We start from the raw sequence: 24294 nt of genomic DNA on the forward strand, positions 1-24294 counted from the left end.
GCACCTGATCTAGCTGTACATGTCCCTGTTCATTACAGAGGAATTGAACTAGATGACCTTTAATTTACAAGTCCATTCCAACTCAAAAGATTCTATGATTCTATGAACAAAGTCTTTGCTGTTTATTCTTCTTCCTGGAGTCACAGAAGGATTAATAGGAGCTTACATTGGTCTAAATTAAATTCAGTCATGTAACAGACCACATATACACTGTCCATACCTGAGACAAGCTATAAGACACCAGTTCAAATATGAGTAGTCAAAAGATCCTATTGTCGGTATTCTCTTTGATCCTTGGTACTAAAAATTGATTGGCTTGTTTCTGAGCAAGAAAAAAATTTCCCATAAATTGAGTTCACACCAAGTAACTGGAAATGTAGGAACTCCACTGCTTAGTTTTAAACCTGTTAATTGCTCAGTTTCTGAAGCACTAAGCATAAATTGGATGTGTTGTGTATCTGGCTAGTTTAATAAACCATACGTCTATTATAATAATCACTAGAAAATGGAAAACTATTATTCTTAATTTAAATACATGTAATTAATTGAGATACCTATGTCAGTTTTATATTATCTATTATTTTAAATTACTTCTCACATGGACTAAAGTAACAGGGTACTTATTAATCTTACTATAATGATTAAACAGAAGATAAAATATGTTATCTACAAATAAACAAAAAAAGTTTGCTTCTAGCACAGCCCTGATACATTATACAAAGCTATCTTTTGCACATGCATACCAGCACATAACATGGTAAAAATGACAAATTTTGAAACTATAAGAAATATACTCAACTGAAGAGGAAAGCACAACTGTACAAGCTCCAGAATAAGCATAATTACATTTCTCATTACCTAAACAATATCAGCGTTCAAATGAATAAACACTTACTCTTAAAAACTCACCTTGAAATGACAGATAGAAAAGGAATTCTTCTCCACAACATTGTTTCAGTATTCATATTATAATCAAAAAGCACGAAAGTATACACATAAAAATCTTGTTATATTTTAAGTCACATTTTCTATGTACACTTTGCTGTTTGAATTCCCATTCAATTTCAATCATGACTAAATTAAAACAATATCCATATTTCATGTATCAGTTCACAAGACCTACCATGTTGAAGCTGAATTCTGTAATAAACAAAACCACAAATAATAACAAAGAAACGAATTCATCAATAATGTATATTAACTACGTACAATCAACAACATACAATCAGCCGAGTGGCACGATTGGGCTGGTATTTAACAGGTTGTAGAACTAGAAGAATAATCACAGTGGAAAGGGACAATAAAAAATAAATGAAAATGCACACCCTTTTCTGGGTTCACAGAAAAAACCTGAAGGGAACAATACCCAGAAAAAAAATCCTTCCACAGGGGCAGTCAGCCCTTAAATGGGGTCTAAGAAAGGTGGTGCCAGGCTCTACTCCTTCTGGTCACACAGGTGAATTGCCTTCACCTGAGCTCCCGTGGCTGACTCAGTGCTTCCCTCAGGTGATTCAATCAGTGGTTCAGGCCATGACTCAACAGTTCCCATACATTCCACCTCTTCACAGTGTGAAGAAATGATCAAGTTTACTAGGGGGTGAATATTCCCTAATACAGAGATCCAACACATCATGGCACTTATACAATTGCCTGTCATGATGCAGATTGACACAATTTAAGACAAGCGATGATCAGTGTAAGGTGGAATTTCATGTTCTTATATGGGCCAGTGATCAGTTGAGTTACCAGAGGCATGTGGTTATCAGGTGCAGGTCCATCCTATGCTCCATTAGTCCCATGTAGATCATCACTGGATGTTACACATGATCTGACAGTAACACTGGAACGCTTTGATAGCATTTCGTTCCTTCCAGTGATCCTGAAGGCTCAAAGACTCACGAGATGGAATTGACACTCAATGTTGTTTTCTTCTGCCCAGTGTTGTATCATTGCACCAGTAAAATGAGTCCCTTGGTCACTCTCAATGATTTGAGGTGTCTCGTAGGCCAACATCAGTTCAGTGAGTGCCTTGATGGTACATGCCTGGTTTGCTTTCGGTACTGGATAGGCCTGCAGTAGCCCACTTGCAGTGTCGACGCAGGTCAGGGCATATCTCTTTCCTCAGACCGAGGGAGGGGCCTGACGTAATCAACCTGCTATCGATGGAGAGGATTGTGTCCTCTAGCAAGATGGACTGTTGTTTCGGGCAACGACCTCAGTTTCATCTTGGAGCAAGCAATCTCAGCATCCCTGGACGATGTCAGGTAGCTGTATGGGCAGTCTCCATGCTTTAGCAGCTGCCCACATTGTCTTTTGTCCAGCATGCTGTAGCTTCTGATGTAACCAACGGATGATGTTCTCAGATGGCAAATTCTCAATCCATCAGACTTGGGCCAGCGTGTCCGCTTTATCATTTCCCAGTGATTGCAGGGGCTGATCCTATAATCAGACCTTTGGTAGACACATACAGTCCTGTGTTTAACTGCATTCCATATGTCTAATCACATGTCTTTGCCCCAGATTGGTCAGGTGTGGATAGTCCATTAATGGGTGGCCCAGGAATGTGCAATCCAAAGAGAGAGCCTCCGGTACACAGCTCAACTATCTGTACAGATATTCAGGACATCATCACCAAGCTCCTTGGTTATAACCATCCACACGGCTCGCAGTTCTGCCCATTGGCTGCTCTGACCGTTCCTCTCGTCAAATCAAATTGTCTCGGTGGAAGGATGGCATGCTATTGCTCTCCACCATCTTGAGTTGCCTTTGCTGGATCCATCTGTGTACTGATCCATCAGGCATCTTCAAGGATAGGATATTTCCCCCTCTTGAACTGGACTCTTCCCTGGTGGAATGACCAGTGTTTCTTTTGGTGCATCACTGCGATATGTCACTGGGCCTAGGATCTTCTGAAGTTCTTCTTTCAATGGTGATGAAGACAGATCACTCCTCTGGCTGAGATAGGTGACCCATTGTGCCACTGTTTGTGCTTGGGCCACCCTTGTCTTAGGAAGGTGGGTCAGATCTTTCACCCGCCCATGAATCGGCGGAGTGGTCTTAACTATGATTTCAGCTGTTTTGAGTTATCGGCTCTACTGCCTGTAATGCCAAATAGGCAGCCAGTAACTGTTTCTCAGTCATCGTATATCTTTCTTCTGCTCCACGCCAGACCTGAGCCAGAATCCAATGGGGGTCTGAACAGAACTCTGGCGTTGCCACAGGCTCCAGCCAAAGCCATCCTGAGTGACATGAACGTCCAACTTGTCTGGGAGGATAGGATCAAATATACCCAGTGGCTGGGTTTGTTTAACTGCCAGTTTTGCCTGCTGGAAGGTGGCTTGTTCTGTTTTCTCCCAGTCCCATAATTGCCCTTCCTTCATGAGTCTGTACTCATATCTGCTGAGTGGCTTCAGCAGATGCGCTAAATGAGGTGTGAAAGAACATCATATTTCCCAATATACCTAAAAATTCTTGATTGTTGCAGCTGCTTTGGTGTTGTAGGGACTGGGAATGCCTGAACCTTATCTATGACAGCACTGGGCAGGACTTCAGTGTTTCCTGACCAAACTACCCCCAGGACTTTTATGGACAGGCCTAGACATTGCAACTTCTGAGGATTTATAGCCCATCTTCTTTCCTGCAGATAAGTAGTTAGTGAATCTGCTGCCTGTCCTACCACCTCCAGTGAGTCAGATGTCAACAAGAGAACTTCAATATAATACAAGTTAACATTATCAGGCTATCTCCAATTAGCCAGGTCACACGCCACTAGATTATGGTATTATGTTGGTGAATGCATGTACCCCTGTGGCGGAATGTGAAAGGTCCACTGCCTGCCTCCCCATGTAAACACAAAGTGGTCTTGCAATTCTTCAGCAACTGGAATACTGAAGAATGAATTTGCTAAATCTAGGACACAACTGTAGGTTTTTATCTCCCTACTCAATGTGTCCATTGTGGAAACAATACTGGTTATGGCTGCATGATTAGGCGGCGTGATCTTATTCAATTCTTTATAATCCACCATCATTCTCCATGTTCCATCCGAATTTCGCACTGGCCATATGGAGGAATTATATGGGCTATGTGCAGGTCTTATAATGCCAACTTCTTCTAATTCCTGCACCATTCTTGATATTTCATCCACGTGGGAGTCTGTCTCACATTAGTAATCCGGCACGATTTCAACAGGCAAATAGGCTCATGCTTCACATGGCCTGTCAATATTGCCTGTACCGCCTAGATACTAATGCACTTTTGTCAAAGTCTGAACTCTCCCACAGTCATCTGGATAGCTAGACCCCATAAAATATCTATGCCCAAGATGTATATCTGGGCTTTCAAATGTATCTTCATATATCACCTATATCCAACTTGCGAATGTAATTTTGAAGGTCCTTCATGGAGGACCATAGCCCTGTGTAACGGTGTATCTGATTTATGAGGCCAGACCTTATGGAATGCCACCATCAACCAATGTATTATGGTTTTCATTGATATAGTGGATGCCAGCATATAACCTCTGTCTAAGGGCAGACTGTACAGTTTAGAGATTTCTGGCCTGTTGACCACAGCACTTTCTGCCCCTGAATCCCATAATCTTAACAGCCAAGTTGGCACGCTTTCTCTGGGCTTCTGTCAGAACCATTATACTTGGTCCATTAATTCCATTGACGTATATGGACGGGCCATCACATGTAAATGAGTTTGGGCAGGGGGTCACTGATTAGTGGGCATATCTTGCATTTTTTTCATTTTGAGTTACATAATGTATCTCCATGGGTCCATTGCTAGCGGAGCATCGAGATCCGATTTTAAGTTCTACTTTCTGGATCAACCAGGTCCACTGATTCAGAAGCCTGGTTATTATCTGTTGAAATGTTACAGACCTGCCCTACTGGAAAAAATCAGGCTTGCTTTTTTCCCCATTAGTATCATCAGTATACCAAGTTCTTGCTCTAATTAATCTATGTGGACTTGCAATAATTGATTTTCATTTCCTAAGGTACTGGCTCTGATTTCAGCCTGATTTAAAACATCTAACAGTAGCCATGCCACTGTGGAAGCAGCTAGCTACCGTTCTTTTGTAGCCAATATATCTCAGCTTAATCCATGAAAATAGTCCGCCATGTGGAAAGGAGAAATATTTTTCATAACATGTAGGGGACCCCATTTTTCAATTGTGGTTGCTAATTCATAATAAGGTGAACCCAGAAATCCTGGGATCTGTCCAGGGATTGTTTTGTCTAGGGAGAGTAGCATTCTTTCCCTTAACCCACTTACAGATATTCCAAAGGAAAGACACTATATATATATATATATATATATATATATATATATATTTAGCATATTTGGCCTGCCTGGCTAACCAAGTGTAGTCAATAAGTACACAATCAGCAGAGTGGCATGGTTAGGCTAGTATTTTACAGGTCATATAACTAGAAGGATTATCATAGAGAGAAAGGATAATCAAAATAAATGAAAATAGTCTAGTATTAAATGCGAAGGTTGGTGGTCTTGCATGTGGCAGGGGGGTTGGAGGTTCATGATCCTTGAAGTCCATTCCAACCCTGACCATTCTGTGATTCTGTGAAAATGCTCACCCATTTCCTAGAGCTGCAGGAAAACTCCAAAAGAATGATCTACAGAAAAAGACCCTTCCTTAGGAGCAGTCAGCCCTTAAATGGGGGTCTAGGAGAGGTGGAGCCAGGCTCCACCCCCTTCTGGTCACACAGGTGAATTGCCTTCACCTGAGCTCCTGTGGCTGACTCAGTGCTTGCCTCAGGTAATCAGTCAGTGGTTCAGGCCATGACTCAACAGTTCCCATACAAACTGGAATAGAAACAAAGTAATTTGAAGTTTAACTGTGAGAGTTTTTGACATGGATAATATAGAACAAATATGACTGAGAGAAACATCACTCATTTTGTTGCTATAAAAGACTAAGAAAAGTATCAATTTTTAATACTACTCAACACTAAACATTTGTAGCCTACGCTTAGAGTTGTCTCAATAATTCTGTCTGCTGTTCATAATTATTTTTTCAAGCTGCTATGCAATTCAACAGCTTACCTCCCTAAACTACGTATTGCCTGTGTCCAGGCCTGGGGCCGCCAGCACTAGAAAGACATGGAACTCTTGGAACGGGTCCAGAGGAGGGCCACTAAGATGATCAGAGGGCTGGAGCACCTCTCCTTTGAGGAAAGATTGAGGGAACTGGGCTTGTTTAGCTTGGAGAAGAGAAAGCTTTGGGGAGACCTCATTGTGGCCTCCCAATACTTGGAGAATATAAACAAGAGGGGAAATGGCTGTTTACATGGGTGGATAGTGACAAGAGGGAATGGTTTTAAACTGAGACATGGGAGGTTTAGGTTAGACATTAGGAGGAAGTTCTTCACTCGGAGGTGAAGCACTGGAACAGGTTGCTCAAGGAGGCTGTGGATGCCCCATTCTTGGATGCCTTCAAGGCTGGGCTGGATGTGGCTCTGGACAGCCTGGTTTAGTGGTTGGCAACCCTGCACATAGCGGAAGGGTTGAAACTAGATGATCATTGTCATCCTTTTTAACCCAGGCCATTCTATAATTCTATGATTCTATGATAACTTCTTGAAAATATGTATTCAATCACTATTTGTATTTAATCACTATTGGTATTTGTGGTTCTGGGTTATAGTTGCAGTAGCTACTGTGGTTGATTACACAAACCTGAAGAGAGCTGGGGTGACATGGGAAGCGATGTATTTGCTGATTACATTTTTAACTGCAGTACACTGCTCTTCACTGCAAAAATTAAGAGATTGTAGTAGGCTGCTGCTAGACCCCCCTTGGGACATGACGCGATAGGACCTCCCCCAGCTCTATGATTGATGTGTGGCACATACTTTAGGGGCCTAGACGAAGCACATAAGGTATATAAGCTAGGGCTCACGTGCAATAAACACCATTTTGCTGTTCATCATATTGGTGTATACGTGCAGTTATTCGGTCCTGACCTGGCTAGGGTTAGTAGCGTAGGAGGCAATGCAACAGAGATCAGAGTTAACAATTAAACAAAGACGCTGAAACTATTATCTGTATTAGGTTTTCACAAATATAGTATTATTCTTCAGATATCTGTTTGAGTCAGTATAAATATTTTCAGAATCTTGTGACTCTAGGCAGGGTGATTATTAATTACTAGGCTATTTAGTATTTGGGGAGTTGTCAAAGTGCCAATACGTGCATGTAGTTGTACTCTACATGGAGGACATTTATTTTATCACAACATTATTCAGCTTACAACTGTCCAACAGCATATTTACATACATTCCTTTCACTGAATGTTTTGGTGCAGTAATTTTTCAAAATAGGAGCAGAAAAATTGATAATGAAGGAAAAGAGACACAATTATCATTAAACTGCCAAGTTTATATCAAATTCTTTAGGTAAACAGTCAGGAATTGCTCCCAGTATGCTGTAAAACTCTACCAGGGAAAAGCCTTTTTTATTTTTCCTTATTTAATCAACCCACACCACTACTGCCACTGTGAAAAAAAGAACGCTGCATTGAAATAAGCATGTGCAGGTGCAAGTGCATACAACACACAAAAACAAAAGCCTTAAAAACTGTAAAACCTTTGTCCTAAAGCTAGTATGTGTTTTCATTGATGTTAAATAAATAAAAGCTCACAGAATTCAAATCTCTGCAGACAGTGAAGATGAAGCTACTGAAAACTTCTGATATACTCAAACTGGTCAAATCTATACCATAAACAGATAGAGGGGAAGGAGATTCAAGGAAATCAAGTTCATGCTGACAAAGCTTGTTACATTTTCTATTCATTTACATAGCACATTTAATGAACACATCAATAGTTAAATTGCTCTTATTAATATTTTTAGATCTCCAATCTTCTTTCTCTGCTCTTGTTTTTACAAATCAGTGTGCATTTGCAACTCACACCAGAAAATTTGATTGCAAACATATTTTGGAAAGAATATTACAGGCCATGCAACGGTTATAGAAACTGCTGTAGTACTGAAGAACAGAATACAACAGTTCAGCTGGAAAAGACCTACAAAGACCATCAAGTTCAACTGTCTCACCTCTTCAGCGCTAACCAAAAGCTAAAACACATTGTTGTCGAGCATTCTGAATGCTGACAGGCCTGGAGAATCACCCACATCACTAGGAAGCCTGCTGCAGTGACTGACAATCCTCACAGAAAATAAATTCATTCTAATGTTCATTCTGAACCTTTCCTAGCACATCTTTATACAGTTCTTTTATGTCCTGTCATCAGTTACAAGAGATCAGCATCCTCTTCTGCATTTCTCTGTACACAAACTACTACTAAGCAAGATGTAAACTGTCTCATACAACTTTAATAGAACTTTTACAGAAAACTCAGAGACTGAAAGACAAGGATAACAGACTGAACTGTGAAATTCAAGTCATATTTTACACTCTAGAAACATTAAAAATGAGTTTTAAAAACTTACATATACACTGGTAATCTTAAAGTCTACCACAGCAGCATTTCTTGTCTGCTGCATACTCCACCATTGCTTGATATAATAAAAAATTCCTAAAAATAATTTTAGATGTAAATACACTAATTATGTGTGTATAATTTTTAATTTTCACTGCAAAAAGGGAAATAAATCTATGTGATATGACTGACAGAAAAGCAGCTATATAAATGAGAACAGCAGTAGTGAAAAGTCACTTTCTTTTAAATAAATAAAACGTATTGAAAACACAGAGAATAACAAATAGAAGAAAAATGTTTGGAATGCCAAATACCTCCTTAAAATGGTCAGAAATTAACATACTGATATTTAAGTTCCAAATTCCCCAAACTTAACTACTGTATGCAATTGACAATATCAAAACAAAATTTCTATTCAGGGATGAAAAAGGGGATCTTTTTTGATTATCAGTAAGAAAGAAAATAAGAAAAGGAAATGTCATCACTGAAACTTCCCAAAAAAGACATTGAGAGAAAAGAGAAAGTAGGGACACAAATACTTTGAGATACAGGCTGACTGGGACCCTATCTGATAAAGTTCCTTTGTTATCTGGAAAAGAAAAGATACGTGTAACTACAGTACTCATAGACAGATTGCTCTCCCTAAGCCACCATTTTCCCCACTGAAACTCTGGCAGAATAGGTCAGGATGGTTAGGGTTCAAACTGCCATAACTTAGCAAATAACTGGTCTATCTTTTATATCACACGTAACAGCTTTGATTCACTGATAAGCAGAGTTCAAAGTACAGGTATACCTTGTTATATGTCAAGGATGTGCCCCTAAAAGCGCTATGGTTAGCAATGATGGATAGCAAAGCAATCTTTCCCATAAGAATTCATGTACTGGGGGAAGGGAGGGAGGATGTCTTGGCAGTGACAATGCAAAATTTAAATATGAGGCCACTGTAGTGCTAGATAATTTTTCAATTTATTCCCCAGCAAGTTTGTTCATAAAAACAAATGCAAAACAAAATTACTGAATAATTCAGGTTGGAAAGTGTTTCAGGAGGTAGCTAGTCCAACATCCTGCTCACAGGAAGGTGAGCTATGAGATCTCAATGGATTGCTCAATTTTTCAGCCATTTCGATCTTGACTACCTTGAGACTGTTCAAATACAATGCTTGACTGTAGTGAAAAACCTTTTCCTGTAGCGAAAAACCTTTTCCTTTCACCAAGTTTGAATATCCTTTTCAACCCTTCCCACCGTGCACCATGCATCTCCCCCCGCTGAAAGGGCAGAGCGAGTCCAAGACCACCTCATGAGACTGAATGGCGTACATGTCTATGGGGCCAGATAGCATGCATCCCAGGGTTCTGAAGGAGCTGGCTGAGGTGCTTGACGAGCCACAGATCTGCTTTCACAACATACTTTTCCATATTTCATAAGATACCTGACAAGTTTTAACAAAAATTTTATAGACATACACAACTTTGCCTTTATACATCCTTTCTACAGAAGATATTCTTTACAAACAGTAAGACTGTGGGGAGCAGTTAGAAAAGACAAAAACAAGTTCTGAGAAGAAATTCAGAATTCATGAATTATGGGAATGCTAACGGGCTTTGCAACAAAAGTTTCAAGCGTGTCTGCTAAGAGTCTTATATCTGATATGATCATTACCCAGATTCTGAGAAGACACAAAAAAAAGTACTGAGTTTTATTTATTCTAATGCACACAGATCTTAAGGCTTGCTGAATTTTGTTCCTCTGCTCTCTGTAATTATGTTTAACTCTCTTCCCCATTTGTTACCTTCCCCTATTGTCTCGCTCCAATTTATAGGAGGGAGATGAGGTTCTTTTAATATCTGTATACCCAGCATGAGATCAGTCCACACAAAGGAGCACTTCACAGCTATTTAGGTGCAGCTCATCTCGCTCTCGTTGCCCCTGGCCTTGCCCATCTGCATCCCCCAGACAAAGGATCTCACAACCTTTGCCCAGGACTTGCCTGGACTTGTTCATCTGCGTCCTTCAGACAAAGGATTTCACAATCCTTGCTCGGGACTTGAACAAGTCCATCTGTGTCCCCAGCAAGCTTTGAGACACAGATGTTAACAGAATAATATCTTACACCTATTTTCTCCATTCTCTCAATAATTAATTCTTCTTTCAACTGAACTATCATAATATGTGCAATAACTACATCTGATAAATTTTCCTTTCCTTCTTGTAGTTAACTTGAAAATGAAGTCTGTTCTTTCAGGCATTTTTTCCTGATGGGACCGATAGGCAAGACACTCCTGATCTCCAAGTATCCCCTGTCCCAACTGAGCACATGGATACTACATTTTCTTTCTTAACACCTAGGCTGCAGCATATCAGAGTAGATACCTTTTTAGTCTGGGATAGAAAATGAAAGCTTCCACTCCTCTGTGTGTTCCATGTTTGTATTATGTCATTTCTGTCATCATCATCCATTCTTTCTGCCAGAAGCCCCAGAATATGGTTACATCTATCACATAACTAATGAACCAAGTGAAGATGAAATTGAATAGCTGTCAGAAAGTCCCATTCCTCCATTCCTCCATTCAATGGAGAGTTAAAGACAGGAAAAGTTATTTCCCTTTAAAAGGTGAAGAATCAGCTGTTACATTTCAGTCTGACCATGCTAGTCATCAGTTTTGTGTGAATGCACAAAACAATCTAGTTACTACTGCATGTCAGTTAACCTTATTTTGTGTGATGTGTAACTCTTTTGCCTTCTTTATTACAAGAAGGTTTAAGTAGATGGAAGTGTTTAATAGTTTTTCCACACTATTTTTAACTTTATTCCACTCTCATCTCCATTCTCAGCATTCCATTCTTCTATTGTTAAAAAAAAAGTCTGAACCATAAGAGGACATTCAAAGACAAGTAATAAATAGAGTGATCTGTGAACAATCACAAATAAATTTGATTTCTGTTTCAGGACATTCACACTGCTAGTGACTCTGAGCTGTACTCCCTACTGAAACTACAAGTCTGGGTACAGAATCTAAAATCAGAACTGCTGAAAGCGGTTTCAGTACTTTAAAGGTTTCAGGTATTAAAAAGCAGCAATGTGAACCCCATGAGTGAACTTCTTTTTCTGGAACCGTCACTGTGAGACAGGCTTTAGCAGGTTTGGATGACAAAAATCAGAGCTTTTTCTTCCAGTGAAAAAGCTTTGAGACATCAAGGGAGAATCATCATTTGGAGAAGGGTGGGTCCCTTTCTCCAAATCAATATATTTTAGAATTTTGAGTCTATTAACATGAAATGAAATTATAACAGCTATCCAAGCTATGTAGAACTTCCCAACAGAAGAACAGAGAAATTTTTTTTGTTCCCCGACACTGTTAAGAGGATCCAACATTTTGAACTGCTGAATATAATGAAACATTCATCATATTACCTCAAAAGAGATCAGTAACCTACCCATAAAATAAGAATCTAAATGATTTAGTTACAAACCCATTAATGATGCTTCCTCATATCAGGCTAACCTACTGTTATGATTTTATGATTTTTGGTTATTGGTATTCCACATAATAACATCATGTAGTGCATTGGGAGTTAAAGAGTTAATGCTCCAGTTCTGGGCATCTGTCCAGAAGAGAAGAAGAACTACATGCCCTGTAGTAGGTGCTAGCGAGGCACCCCATCGGGATGTGATGCGTTAGGACCTCCCCTGCTCTGTGATGGATTTATGACACATGCTTTAGGGGCGTAGACAAAGCACGTAGGGTATATAAACCTCTGTGTAATTGCAATAAACGCCATTTGCCTCTCCATGTTGATGTATATGTTGCTAATGGCCCTAGTCATTTGCTAGTCCTAAGGCAGCCTGACCCTTCAGAACGGGAGCTGCAACAAGTGGTGCCCCGTGTGAGGAGAGAGATTGGACTGTCTTCCCATCCCTTCCCCCCTCTGGCAATTAGCAGTGCGGTGTTGGCTCTGTGCTGGGGCCCAAAGTCACCGGGAGGCAGCGTGGTAACGTCGCTGCAGCGTGGTAACATTGCTGTGCTGAGGTCTGGGTCAAGTGCTATGGCTCGTAGTTGGCAGAATGGAGGGGTAGAGAGGCCGCGCTGAGGTCCAAGTCATGGAATCCGTAATTAAGGTAATACTCTTGCTATGCAAGGATTATTGCGGCAAGAATGTTCCTTCTAAGAAGGAGATTGCTGTGGTTATCTCCTGGTTAGAGCGGGAAGGGGAGGTTAGGGCTCCCCAGGATATTCTCGATCACAGGAGGTGGGATGATCTCACCTCTGCACTCGCACAGTATATCATGAGTGCCCAGAAGGGTGGGTCTGAGCTGAAAACTTGGGGCCTGATACTAGGGACGATGAAAGTGGCTAGAGAGCAAGGAGAAGTATCGGCAGAGGCTCGGCAGCTTTTAGGTCTAGGTGGTGGAGGAGAGACATGGGACCCGGTGGGTTCTGGTGAGGGGGGCTCGGGAGTGGTTGTCGTTTGCAGGGGCCAAGAAGAGATGAAGCTGCTGATGACTGTTAGCAAGATGGCGCCAGCTGAACCAACCGTGCCCAGCCCGAAAGAAGACAAACAAGATGGTGGATGTTGGTTGACCCACCCCCCGCTGCCATATCTGAACTCGTCGGGCGGAACGTTTTATCCTTTATCAGAATTACATCAGTGTTCCTCGTCTCAGGGAGGAGGAGGAGGATGTGATCTCATGGGTGGGATCAGCTTACTGCCCACACAGAGGGGGACCAAACCAAAGGCCTATCTGATGCAGACTGAGGGCTGGGCCTGCCATCTCCGGCTATACCTAGGAGTGGTAACACAAGTAACAATTCGGGGGAGCAGCAATTAGATTTAGAGGGCTCTGTAAAGGAGGCATTGACAGACTGGGGTCGGATTAGATCTAGTTTGTTGGAGGAAGGCATGATCCCCGAAGCCTTCCCAGTAATAGTGGGCAACAACGGGCCATAGTGGATACCCCTTGATCCTAAGGGCGTCACGCACCTGATGGACTGTGTGGAGAAATGAGGGTTGAAGCCACCCCTCACTCTAAATGTACTGGAAGCTCTAACCACGCCAGGGCCTCTTCTCCCCCATGACATCACAAACCTAATGCACATAATGAAACCAGTACAATACACGGTATAGACATTGGATTGGATGACAAATTTACGGGCTATTTCCACAGCTGCAGAAGTTGATCCACATCACCCTGTGCACGGGACAAATTTGCAGTGGCTTTCAGGGAAGGAGAGAGGCATGACCTCCCCACAGGCTCAAGCGGCCAGATTAAGGCCAGGGGAGCTCATGGCAGCCACGGATGCAATGATAGATGCGTTCAAGAAGCTTGCTAGTAATACCGAGCCGCCAGTCCCTTGGACTGACATTACCCAAGGTCCAAGCGAGTCATTTCAAGAATTTGCAAACCGGCTTTTGCAGGCAGTACAGGGGTCAGATCTCCCCAAGGTGGCATAGGGGTCAGTGACTGGATTGTCTGCGACAAAGATCGCATGCAGACATTAAGACCTTATTGAGAACAGCGCCCAAACATGTAACGCCAGGTGGCCCGGGAGACATTATTAAGTATGTTCTGGATAAACAAAAGACTGCACCAGTGACAAACGAGGGTACAGCAGCAGCAGTATAGGATGGAATAGTTGAGGCTGTTGTTGCTGCCATCAGTATGCAACAGCGATCACAAGGGCCATGTTTTCGATGTGGTCAGTATGGGCACATCAAATCACTGTGTTGTATGGGTGGGGCTCAATTGGGGCCGCCGGACCGCGGAAAGGGATTGGCAAAGACTATTTGCCAAATTTGCGGGAGGCGGGCTGGATGATCCTGGCATGGGGAAGAGGTAATGCAGCAGTAAAACATCACGAGATCGGAAAAAATAGTACGGGTACTGTTGCGGAAAGTCAAGCCAGATACCAGTAAGGAACTAACCGGATCATGAGTCTTGCCATTTGCAGGAATGGCTCCTAGGAAAACTTAGAGCATGCTCCAATTGGAATGAATCTTGCTTTGGTGAAGAAACTTTTACAACATGATCACAGAATCACAGAATCACAGAATTGTAGGGGTTGGAAGAGACCTCCAGAGATCATTGACCTCTCTCAACCCATCAACATCTCCAGAGAAGGAGACTCCACGACCTCCCTGGGCAGCCTGTTCCAGTGCTCCATCACCCTCACTGTAAAGAAGTTCTTGCGCACATTTGTGCAGAACTTCCTATGCCGCAGCTTATGTCCGTTTCCCCTTGTCCTGTCTCCACTCACCACTGAAAAGAGTCCGGCCTCGCCATTCTGCCCCCCACACCTTAGATACTTATAGAGCTGGATCAGGTCCCCTCTCAGTCTTCTTTTCTCAAGGCTGAACAGACCCAGCTCACTCAGGCTTTCTTCATAAGAGAGTTACTCCAGGCCCTTCACCATCTTTGTGGCCCTCCGCTGGATTCTTTCCAAGAGATCCCTGTCTTTTTTGTACTGGGGAGCCCAGAACTGGACACAGTACTCCAGATGAGGCCTTACCAGGGCAGAGTAGAGGGGGAGGATCACCTCCTTCGACCTGCTGGACACGCTCTTTTTAACGCGTCCCAGAATGCCATTGGCCCTCTTGGCCACGAGGGCACACTGCTGGCTCATGGCCAACCTGTCGTCCACCAGGACACCCAGGTCCTTCTCCACAGAGCTCCTCTCCAGCAGCTCATCCTCCAGTCTGTATTGGTGCATGCAATTATTCCTCCCCAGATGCAAGACTCTACACATGCTTTTGTTGAACCTCATCCAGTTTCTTGCTGCCCAGCTCTCCAGCCTGTCCAGGTCTCGCTGAATGGCAGCACAGCTTTCAGACGTGTCAGCCAATCCTCCCAACTTCGTATCATCAGCAAACTTGCTGAGGGTGGCCACTATCCCCTCATCAAGGTCATTGATGAAGATGCTGAAGAAGACCGGACCCAGCACAGACCCCTGGGGGACACCGCTGGTTACAGGTCTCCAGCCAGACTCTGCACCACCAACGACGACCCTTTGCGCTCTGCCAGTCAGCCAGTTCTCAACCCACCTCACTGTCCACTCATCTATCCCACACTTCCTCAGCTTTGTTATAAGGATGTCGTGGGAGACAGTATCAAATGCCTTTCTAAAATCAAGGTAGACTACATCTACCGCTCTTCCCCCATCCACCCAGCATGTGATGACATTATAGGAGGCCACCAGGTTGGTTGAGCACGACCTCCCTTTGGTGAACCCATGCTGACTACTCCTGATAACTTCTTTTCTCCCAGTTGTCTGGAGATGGCATCCAGCACAAGCTTTTCCATCACCTTTCCAGGGACAGAGGTGAGGCTGACAGGCCTGTAATTACCTGGGTCTTCCTTGTTGCCCTTTTTGAAGACCAGAGTGACATTGGCTATCCTCCAGTCTTCAGGCACCTCCCCCATCCTCCAAGACCTCTCAAAGATGACAGAAAGCGGTTCAGCAATCATCTCTGCCAGCACCCTCAGCTCCAGTGGATGCATCCCATCGGGTCCCATGGATTTGTGAACACTGGTGTTGCCTAGGCGCTCTTGGACCACCTCTTCCCTGACTGAAGGGAGGTCTTCCATTCCCCAGACCCTCTCTGATGATCTGTACCAACTGCTAAGGTACAGTGGACAGAGAGCCTTGATCACTGTTCACCATGATATGACAGAGATGCTTCGTGTCCTGGAAGGAGTGAAGAAGGACGGAGAACACCACCGGTGGGAAGCACTTCTTGGACGGACTCCTAAAGCAACAGGGATATTTAACTCCATACTGTATCCGGTCATGATTGTGTTAGGTTTAACATTAATATGTTTGATGCTTGTAGTCATATTATAGGCTAAAGTGTGGCACATGTTGAGACGGATGGTCCGACTCGGGCCATTTAAGAATATATCATTCCCTGTATGATCTACGCTAGGGTCATTAGGTTAATAGGTTATTAGGCTATTAGGATAGGGCTATTAGGCGGTAGGCGAATCGCGCTGTAACAGGTAAGGCTTTACTGAGCATGGGGAAGGGGAGATGTAGTAGGCACTAGCGAGGCACCCCATTGGGATGTGATGTGTTAGGACCTCTCCTGCTCTGTGATGGATTTATGCTTTAGGGGCACAGACAAAGCACATAGGGTATATAAACCTCTGTGTAGTTGCAATAAACGCCATTTGCCTCTCCATCATGTTGATGTATGTGTCGCTAATGGCCCTAGTCATTTGCTAGTCCTAAGGCGGCCTGACCCTTCAGAACAGGAGCTGCAACACTACCCCAGAACACTTTGCATTCAGAGAGGAGATATAACTCCTGGCAAGGTCACGAGACCTTCCCTTTTTCAGCTCTCCTCCTTGCTGCTTAACCTGACTGTGCATCTCACCTCAGCGTTATGGTGCAGCTTTTCCACTTTCTGGACACTCTTTCCCTCGTTACATTTATTAGCTTCAATTCTAATTATATTACATTATAGTGTGTTATCTTACATTCCGATACCATATTTATATACCATAAATTAGTTTGTTTCTCCTCAGATAGTTGCCTCTGTTTTTAATTATTTTGTGGACTTGTTTCCCCTTTCTGGAGGCGCGGATTCTCAAATCCCTCCGCCACACTAGTCACAGAACTGGGCCAAACCAGCCCGTAAACTTTTGACATTCTTGGTGGAGAATGCAGGCAGAAGCTGCTTTTTAGCTTTTAGAACAAAACTCTTTCTGCTCTCTGAGAGACTCATTAGGAAGTTTATCCCTTCTGCAGGTGCTTACTGAAGACTTGACCTTGAAATTCCAGGCAGACTGCCAGTACTCTGGGATATCTGTAAACTTTGAGCACTGCTATCTTACTTCTGTAATGAGAGGGAAAAAATGATTCTGCTTTCTCTTTTAAACCTGTTGGCAGAGGGAGCTGCTAATTCTACAGAACTTGTGGTTTTTAAACAGGCTCCCAGTCTTTCCTTTGAAACTCCTTTATGCAGTTTTGAATACTCATCTGATCACGTTGTCAGTCTCACTGAATGTACTGTTCATCATTTCACTCAGTATTTCTATTTATCATATTTTGAAGAAGCCTTATCCAAAATCAGAGAATACTGAGTGGCAGGGAGTGTGGAGAGGCTTGGGAGAGTCTTTAGAGAGATGGACATCTTTGGTGTTATGGAACTTTACTCTTGAATACCTGAAAGACCCTGAGAGCCCGAACAGATATTTGAGACAGGGATGTGACAGCTCAGGCAGATCTGAGGAGGCACAGATGATTTGGGGCCTGGCTGATGCTTATCAGGCTTTATTCAGTACTATTCTGGAGAGGGAGAGAGTTTCTGAAATTGAGAGTCTCTGTGCTGTAAGAGTGTCTCAGAGCTGATAGGGAGAGTCTCCAAGCTGAGATGGTTTCTAGGAGAGTATCTGAGCTGAAAGGGAAAGTATCAGGTAGACAGTACAAAATGAGTGAGAGAGTCTTCAAGCCGAAAAAGAGAGTTTCTAGGAGACAGTCTGAGTTGAGAATCTCCAGGTCCAGAAACAGAGTCTCCTAGTTGAGAAACAAAATCTCCAAATCCAAAGAGAGAGTCTCCAAGGTCTCTTCTCCAGAGATGGAGAATCTCTGGGTTGAGAAAGAGTCTACTAGTCAGGAGAATCTCAAAACCTGGCAAGAGAGTCTCCAAGCTGAGAAAGAAAGTCTCCAAGCAGAGGGGGAAGGTCTCTGAACTAAGAGAAAGAATCTCCAATCTGAATGAGACATCTTCGAATCCGAGTGAGACACCTTTGAATCCGAACAAGACTTCCTTCAATACAAACTTGACAGCATTCAAACAAACCAAGAAACCCTCAAATCTGTATGGGACACCCTCCAAACTGAGCGAGACATGCTCCAATCTGAACTAAATATCTTCATAATTGAACGAGACAAACTCTGAGCCGAGCTTGAGAGGAAGAGCATCAAAACTGACCAACCTGATCAATCACAGGAGGCACCAGAATTGATGTCAGCTGCTCTGTTAAGAGGGTGCAAAATGAAATGAATCTCAACTCACTTAAAACAGAAGAAAGAGGAGGAGAAAGTAGAAGAAGCAGACACTGTAAGAGAAGAGGAGGAAAGAGGACCAGAGGAGTGGCTCCAAGATCCAGGGGAAGTGCCCCTGAGTCCAGGGGGAGGGGCCTCAATAAGATCATGGTCACGAACACCCAGGAGAGCAACAGTAAGTCCTGAAAGCGTAGGAGCTGAGCAAGACAGTTACCAATACTGATCAATCTCTGAAAATGAATAAAATTTGAGGTCTGAAAAAATTCACACCACCCAAATGAGCCTATTGTCACCTGGTTATTTCCATGTTGGGACAATGGGGCCAACAGAGAGTATCATTAGATAGTAGAGAAGTTCACCAACTGGGTGGCATTGCTAGGGACTCAGCCATTGACAGAGGTATTACTACATGCCAGAATGAGGCCCTCACCCTCTGGAAGTGGATGTTCTTAGCCATGAAAAAAAAATGCCCCTTCAAAGATGATCTGATGCCTGAGAAAAAGAAATTGACTGACATGGAAAAAGGCATCCACTATTTGAGAGAATACGCTGCAGTGGAAAAGTTACATGGCCCCACCTTAATTCCTGACGATCCAGAACAAGAGCACGATCCTGAGAGAGCCAGGTGTACACCAAATATGTGGCATATATTCACAAAGACTGCACCAGAAAGGCACGCCAGTAAATCTGTAGCAATGTATGGCAGAGGGGAAAGAAGACCCCTTATAAATGAACTGATTAATAAACTTCAAGACTTTCAGCTACATTTAACCCCTCTACATGCTTGTGTTTCAGCCATTGCAAAAGTAGCTGAAAAACTGGACAGAATGGAGAGCAGTCAAGAAGATATAGCAGACGAACTGTCTACCATGTGTTATGCTCTTGGATCCATGGTGGTATCAGAGAAATCTGATGGGGACCAGAATTCCCAAAACAGCTTACTGGAAGAGCTGATAAAATTGGTTTCCTCCCAGCTTGCATCATCCAACATCTCTGCTATCAAAAAAAGACTTCCTCCTGCTTGAGCAAGTAACAACAATAAGACTATGTCACGTATTGCCTTGTGGCATTACCTACGTGACCATGGAGAAGATATGAAGAAGTGGCATAAACAACCTACTCCTACACTTCAAGCACAGATAAAAGAATTACAAGACAGGTCAACCACCAAGGTGAACTTCTCCAAAAAGGTGACTGCTCCATTTGCTGCAAAACAAGGCAAAAGCCATAAGAACGACAGAGATAAAAAATAGAGGGGCCATGCCCCCAACCAGGGTGGGGGAAAGATAGTAGAGTGTATTGGACTGTGTGGATTAGATGTCCTGGCACATCAGAAACACAGAAATATAAGGCCCAGGTGAACACGGTGCACAGTGTACTCTAATGCCCTTGAGTCACCAAGGGACAGAATCAGTTTATATTCATGGAGTGACTGGGGGTTCCCAAGAGCTAACTATGTTGGAGGCCAAAATAAGCCATGCTGGTTAACACTGGCAAAAGCACCCTATTGTGACTGGCCCAAGGGGTCCATGTATACTTGGTATTGATTACCTCAGAAGGGGATACTTTAAGGATCCCCTTAGGGTATCGATGGGCCTTTGGAATAGCTGCTGCAGATATAGAAGGTGTTAAGCAACTGTCTGTTTTAACTGGCCTATCAGAAGATCAATCTGTTGTGGGGTTGCTACGAGTGAAAACACAACAGGTACCAATTGCTACAAAAACAGTGCACGGACGGCAATACTGCACCAACAGGGATTCCTTGTTCCCCATTCACAGAATCACAGAATCACAGAATTGTAGGGGTTGGAAGGGACCTCTACAGATCACCGAGACCAACCCCCCTGCCAAAGCAGGTTCCCTACACCAGGTCGCACAGGTAGGCATCCAGGCAAGAAGGAGACTCCACAACCCCCCTGGGCAGCCCGTTCCAGTGCTCCGTCACCCTCACTGTAAAGAAGTTCTTACGTGCATTTGTGTGAAACTTCCTATGCTGCAGCTTATGTCCGTTTCCCCTTGTCCTGTCTCCACTCACCACTGAAAAGAGACTGGCCTCACCACTATAGCCCCCACACCTCAGATATTTATAAACCTGGATTAGATCCCCTCTCAGTCTTCTTTTCTCAAGGTTAAATAGACCCAGCTCACTTAGCCTTTCTTCATAGGGGAGATGCTCCAGGCCCTTCACCATCTTTGTGGCCCTCCGCTGGATTCTTTCCAAGAGATCCCTGTCTTTTTTGTACTGGGGAGCCCAGAACTGGACGCACTACTCCAGATGAGGCCTTACCAGGGCAGAGTAGAGGGGGACGATCACCTCCCTCGACCTGCTGGACACGCTCCTTTTAACGCGTCCCAGAATGCCATTGCCCTTTTTGGCCACAAGGGCACACTGCTGGCTCATGGCCAACCTGTGGTCCACCAGGACACCCAGGTCCCTCTCCACAGAGCTCCCCTCCAGCAGCTCATCCTCCAGTCTGTATTGGTGCATGCAATTATTCCTCCCCAGATGCAAGACTCTACACTTGCTTTTGTTAAATCTCATCCAGTTTCTTGCTGCCCAGCTCTCCAGCCTGTCCAGGTGTCGCTGAATGGCAGCACAGCTTTCAGACGTGTCAGCCAATCCTCCCAACTTCGTATCATCAGCAAACTTGCTGAGGGTGGCCACTATCCCCTCATCAAGGTCATTGATGAAGATGCTGAAGAAGACCGGACCCAGCACAGACCCCTGGGGGACACCACTGGTTACAGGTCTCCAGACAGACTCTGCACCGCCAGTGACAACCCTCTGCGCTCTGCCAGTCAGCCAGTTCTCAACCCACCTCACTGTCCACTCATCTATCCCACACTTCCTCAGCTTTGTTATAAGGATGTCGTGGGAGACAGTATCAAATGCCTTTCTAAAATCAAGGTAGACTACATCTACCGCTCTTCCCCCACCCACCCAGCATGTGATGACATTATAGAAGGCCACCAGGTTGGTCGAGCACGACCTCCCTTTGGTGAACCCATGCTGACTACTCCTGATAACTTCTTTTCTCCCAGTTGTCTGGAGATGGCATCCAGCACAAGCTTTTCCATCACCTTTCCAGGGACAGAGGTGAGGCTGACAGGCCTGTAATTACCTGGGTCTTCCTTCTTGCCCTTTTTGAAGACCGGAGTGACATTGGCTATCCTCCAGTCTTCAGGGACCACCCCCATTATCCAAGACCTCTCAAAGATGATGGAGAGAGGTTCGGCAACAACTTCCGCCAGCTCCCTCAGCACACATGGATGCACCCCATCGGGTTCCATGGACTTGTGGACCTTAGTACTGCTTAGGTGCTCACGCACCACCTCTTTCCTGACTAAAGGGAAGTCTCCCATTCCCCAGACCCTCTCACTAACCTCCGGGGTGTGGGAAACCTGAGTGAGAGACTTTTCACTGAAGATGGAAGTAAAGAAGGCATTCAGTATCTCTGCCTTCTCAGCATCCCCCGTTACCAGAACACCCCCCTCACTTAGTAAGGGGCCCACATTCTCTCTAGTTTTCCTTTTGCTGTTAACATACTTGAAGAAGCCTTTTTTATTATCCTTTATCACTTTAGCCAGATTCAATTCCAGGCACGCTTTAGCCTTCCTCGTCGCATCCCTGCAGGCCCTGACTGCATTCCTATATTCTTCCCAAGTGGTCAGACCCTTTTTCCACATTTCATGGACCTTCTTCTTTCCTTTGAGCTTGCGCATGAGCTCCTTGCTCATCCACACAGGTCTCCTGCCACCTTTTCCCAATTTCTTGCTCACAGGGACGCACTGATCCTGAGCTTGGAAGAAGAGTTGTTTAAATGCTGATCAGCTCTCACAGGCCCCCTTACCTTCTAACACCCAATCCCATGGGATAGCTCCAAGTAGGTCCCGGAAGAGATCGAAGTTGGCTCTCCTAAAGTCCAGGGTAGCAATCCTACTTTTTGCTTTGCTTCTTCCACTCAGGATCTTGAACTCCACCATCTCATGATCGCTACAACCCAAGCTGCCCCCAACCTTTACTTCCTTAACAAGTCCTTCCTTGTTGGTGAGAATAAGGTCCAGCAACACTCCTCCCCACGTCGGTTCCTCCACCACCTGCATCAGAAAGTTGTCTTCAACGCACTGCAAGAACCGTCTGGACCGTGTGTGTCTGGCCATGTTGGTCGTCCAGCAAATATCTGGATAATTGAAATCCCCCATAAGCACCAGCGCCTGGGAACGTGATGCTACATCCAGTTGCTTATGGAAGGCCTCATCAATGTTTTCATCCTGATCAGGGGGCCTGTAGTACACACCCACAACAGTGTCACCCTTACCAGCCCGCCCCTTGATTCTCACCCACAAACTCTCCACTGCTACATCACTCTCCCCCAAGTGGAGTTCAATACATTCTAGCTGCTCTCTCACATAAAGAGCAACTCCACCAGCCTGCCTAGCCGGCCTATCTTTCCTAAAAAGCACATAGCCCTCCATGACAGCATTCCAGTCATGCGAGCTGTCCCACCACGTCTCCATGATCGCAATGAGATCATGACCTTGCTGTTTATTTTCCATGCTATGCGCATTAGTATACAGGCACTTAAGAGAAGCAGCATCTCCCCACCCCTCTCCAAGCCTTTAAACTCCATCGGCTCCACCCATCAAGTTCTGTTTTGAGCCTGAACTACCCCCTCAGTCCCAGCGGTCCTCATTTTGTCCCCTTCCCCCTTCATATCAAGTTTAAACACCTGTCAATAAATCCCGCCAGTTCCTCAGCTAGAACCCTCCTTCCCCGTGGAGGCAGGCTGCTTCCATTTGCAGCCATCATGCCAGGTGCCGAGTAAATTGCCCTGTGATCAAAAAAAACCAAAACTCCTGTGTTTGCACCAACTCCTAAGCCATTTGTTCAAGAGATGGGTTTTTAGGCTCATCCCAGTATCCTTCCCTGCCACTGAAGGTACAGATGTAATAACCACCTGCACACCTGTTCCTTCTACTACCCGCTCCAGTCCTCTGAAGTCATCTTTGATAGCCTTCAGGCTTTTCTCACTAACTTCTTCACTGCCAGCCTGTACTATCAATAGTGGATAGTAGTCAGAAGGGCAGATCAGTCTGGGAAGTCTCCTAGCAATGTCCCTGATCTGTGCTCCAGGGAGGCAGCACACCTCTCTGCGGATAGGGTCAGGCCAGCATATAGGGCCTTCAGTTCCTTGCAGCAGGGAGTCGCCTATGACAACCACCCTTCTGTCCTTCTGGGTGAAGTCTTGAGGCGTGGGGGTGACCCCCATAAGTTGATTCACAACCTAGAGAGTCAGGGAATGATCAGCAAAACTCACTCACCTTCTAATAGACCAATATGGCCAGTGTGTAAAGCCAGTGGAGAATGGAGGCTGACGGTGGACTACCGTAGCCTGAATGAAGTCACACCCCCACCGAATGCTGCTGTACTGGATGTGTTAGCACTCCACTATGAACTGGAGTCAAAAGCAGCCAAGTGGTATGCCACCTCTGACACTGCTAATGCCTTTTCTCTAATTCTTTGGCCACAGAATGTAAGCCACAGTTAGTTTCCACCTGGTGGGGCATTCAGTATATCTGGAATTGTTTGCCCCAGGGGTGGAAACATAGCCCAACCATTTGCCATGGGTTGATCCAAGCTGCACTGGAACAGGGTGGTGCTCCTGAGCACTTACAGTATGTTGATGACATTACTGTGTAGGGCAACACAGCCATGGAAGTTTTTGAGAAAGGAGAGCAAATACTCCGGATCCTTCTGCATGCTGGTTTTGCTATTAAGCAAAGCAAAATGAAAGGACCTGCCCAGAAAATTCAG

At 44.3% G+C, this 24294-nt stretch overlaps 2 protein-coding genes across 5 annotated transcripts in view; both read right to left on the bottom strand.

Moving 5' to 3' along the window:
- The window catches only part of PIBF1 (progesterone immunomodulatory binding factor 1), a 158332-nt gene that overhangs the window by 61998 nt on the left and 72040 nt on the right, over positions 1-24294 (bottom strand). The gene's annotated exons all lie outside the window — the stretch shown is intronic.
- Positions 16127-23769, bottom strand: LOC125687935 (uncharacterized). Its single transcript, XM_048933319.1, has 2 exons — positions 22331-23769; positions 16127-16218 (listed from the first exon to the last, which is right to left on the bottom strand). Exons 1-2 carry the CDS (start codon positions 23034-23036, stop codon positions 16127-16129), a joined length of 798 nt encoding a protein of 265 aa, XP_048789276.1. The 5' UTR covers positions 23037-23769.

Source organism: Lagopus muta, chromosome 1 (genome assembly GCF_023343835.1).
Source record: "Lagopus muta isolate bLagMut1 chromosome 1, bLagMut1 primary, whole genome shotgun sequence".
NCBI lineage: Eukaryota > Metazoa > Chordata > Aves > Galliformes > Phasianidae > Lagopus > Lagopus muta.

Excerpts from the sequence above, each read along its gene's own strand:
- LOC125687935 (XM_048933319.1), bottom strand. The coding sequence starts at position 23,036 with ATGGAAAATAAACAGCAAGGTCATGATCTCATTGCGATCATGGAGACG. Across the intron at positions 16,219-22,330 it reads ATGGGATTGGGTGTTAGAAG|GAGTCCGTCCAAGAAGTGCT; the intron begins GTAAGGGGGCCT and ends CTGTTGCTTTAG.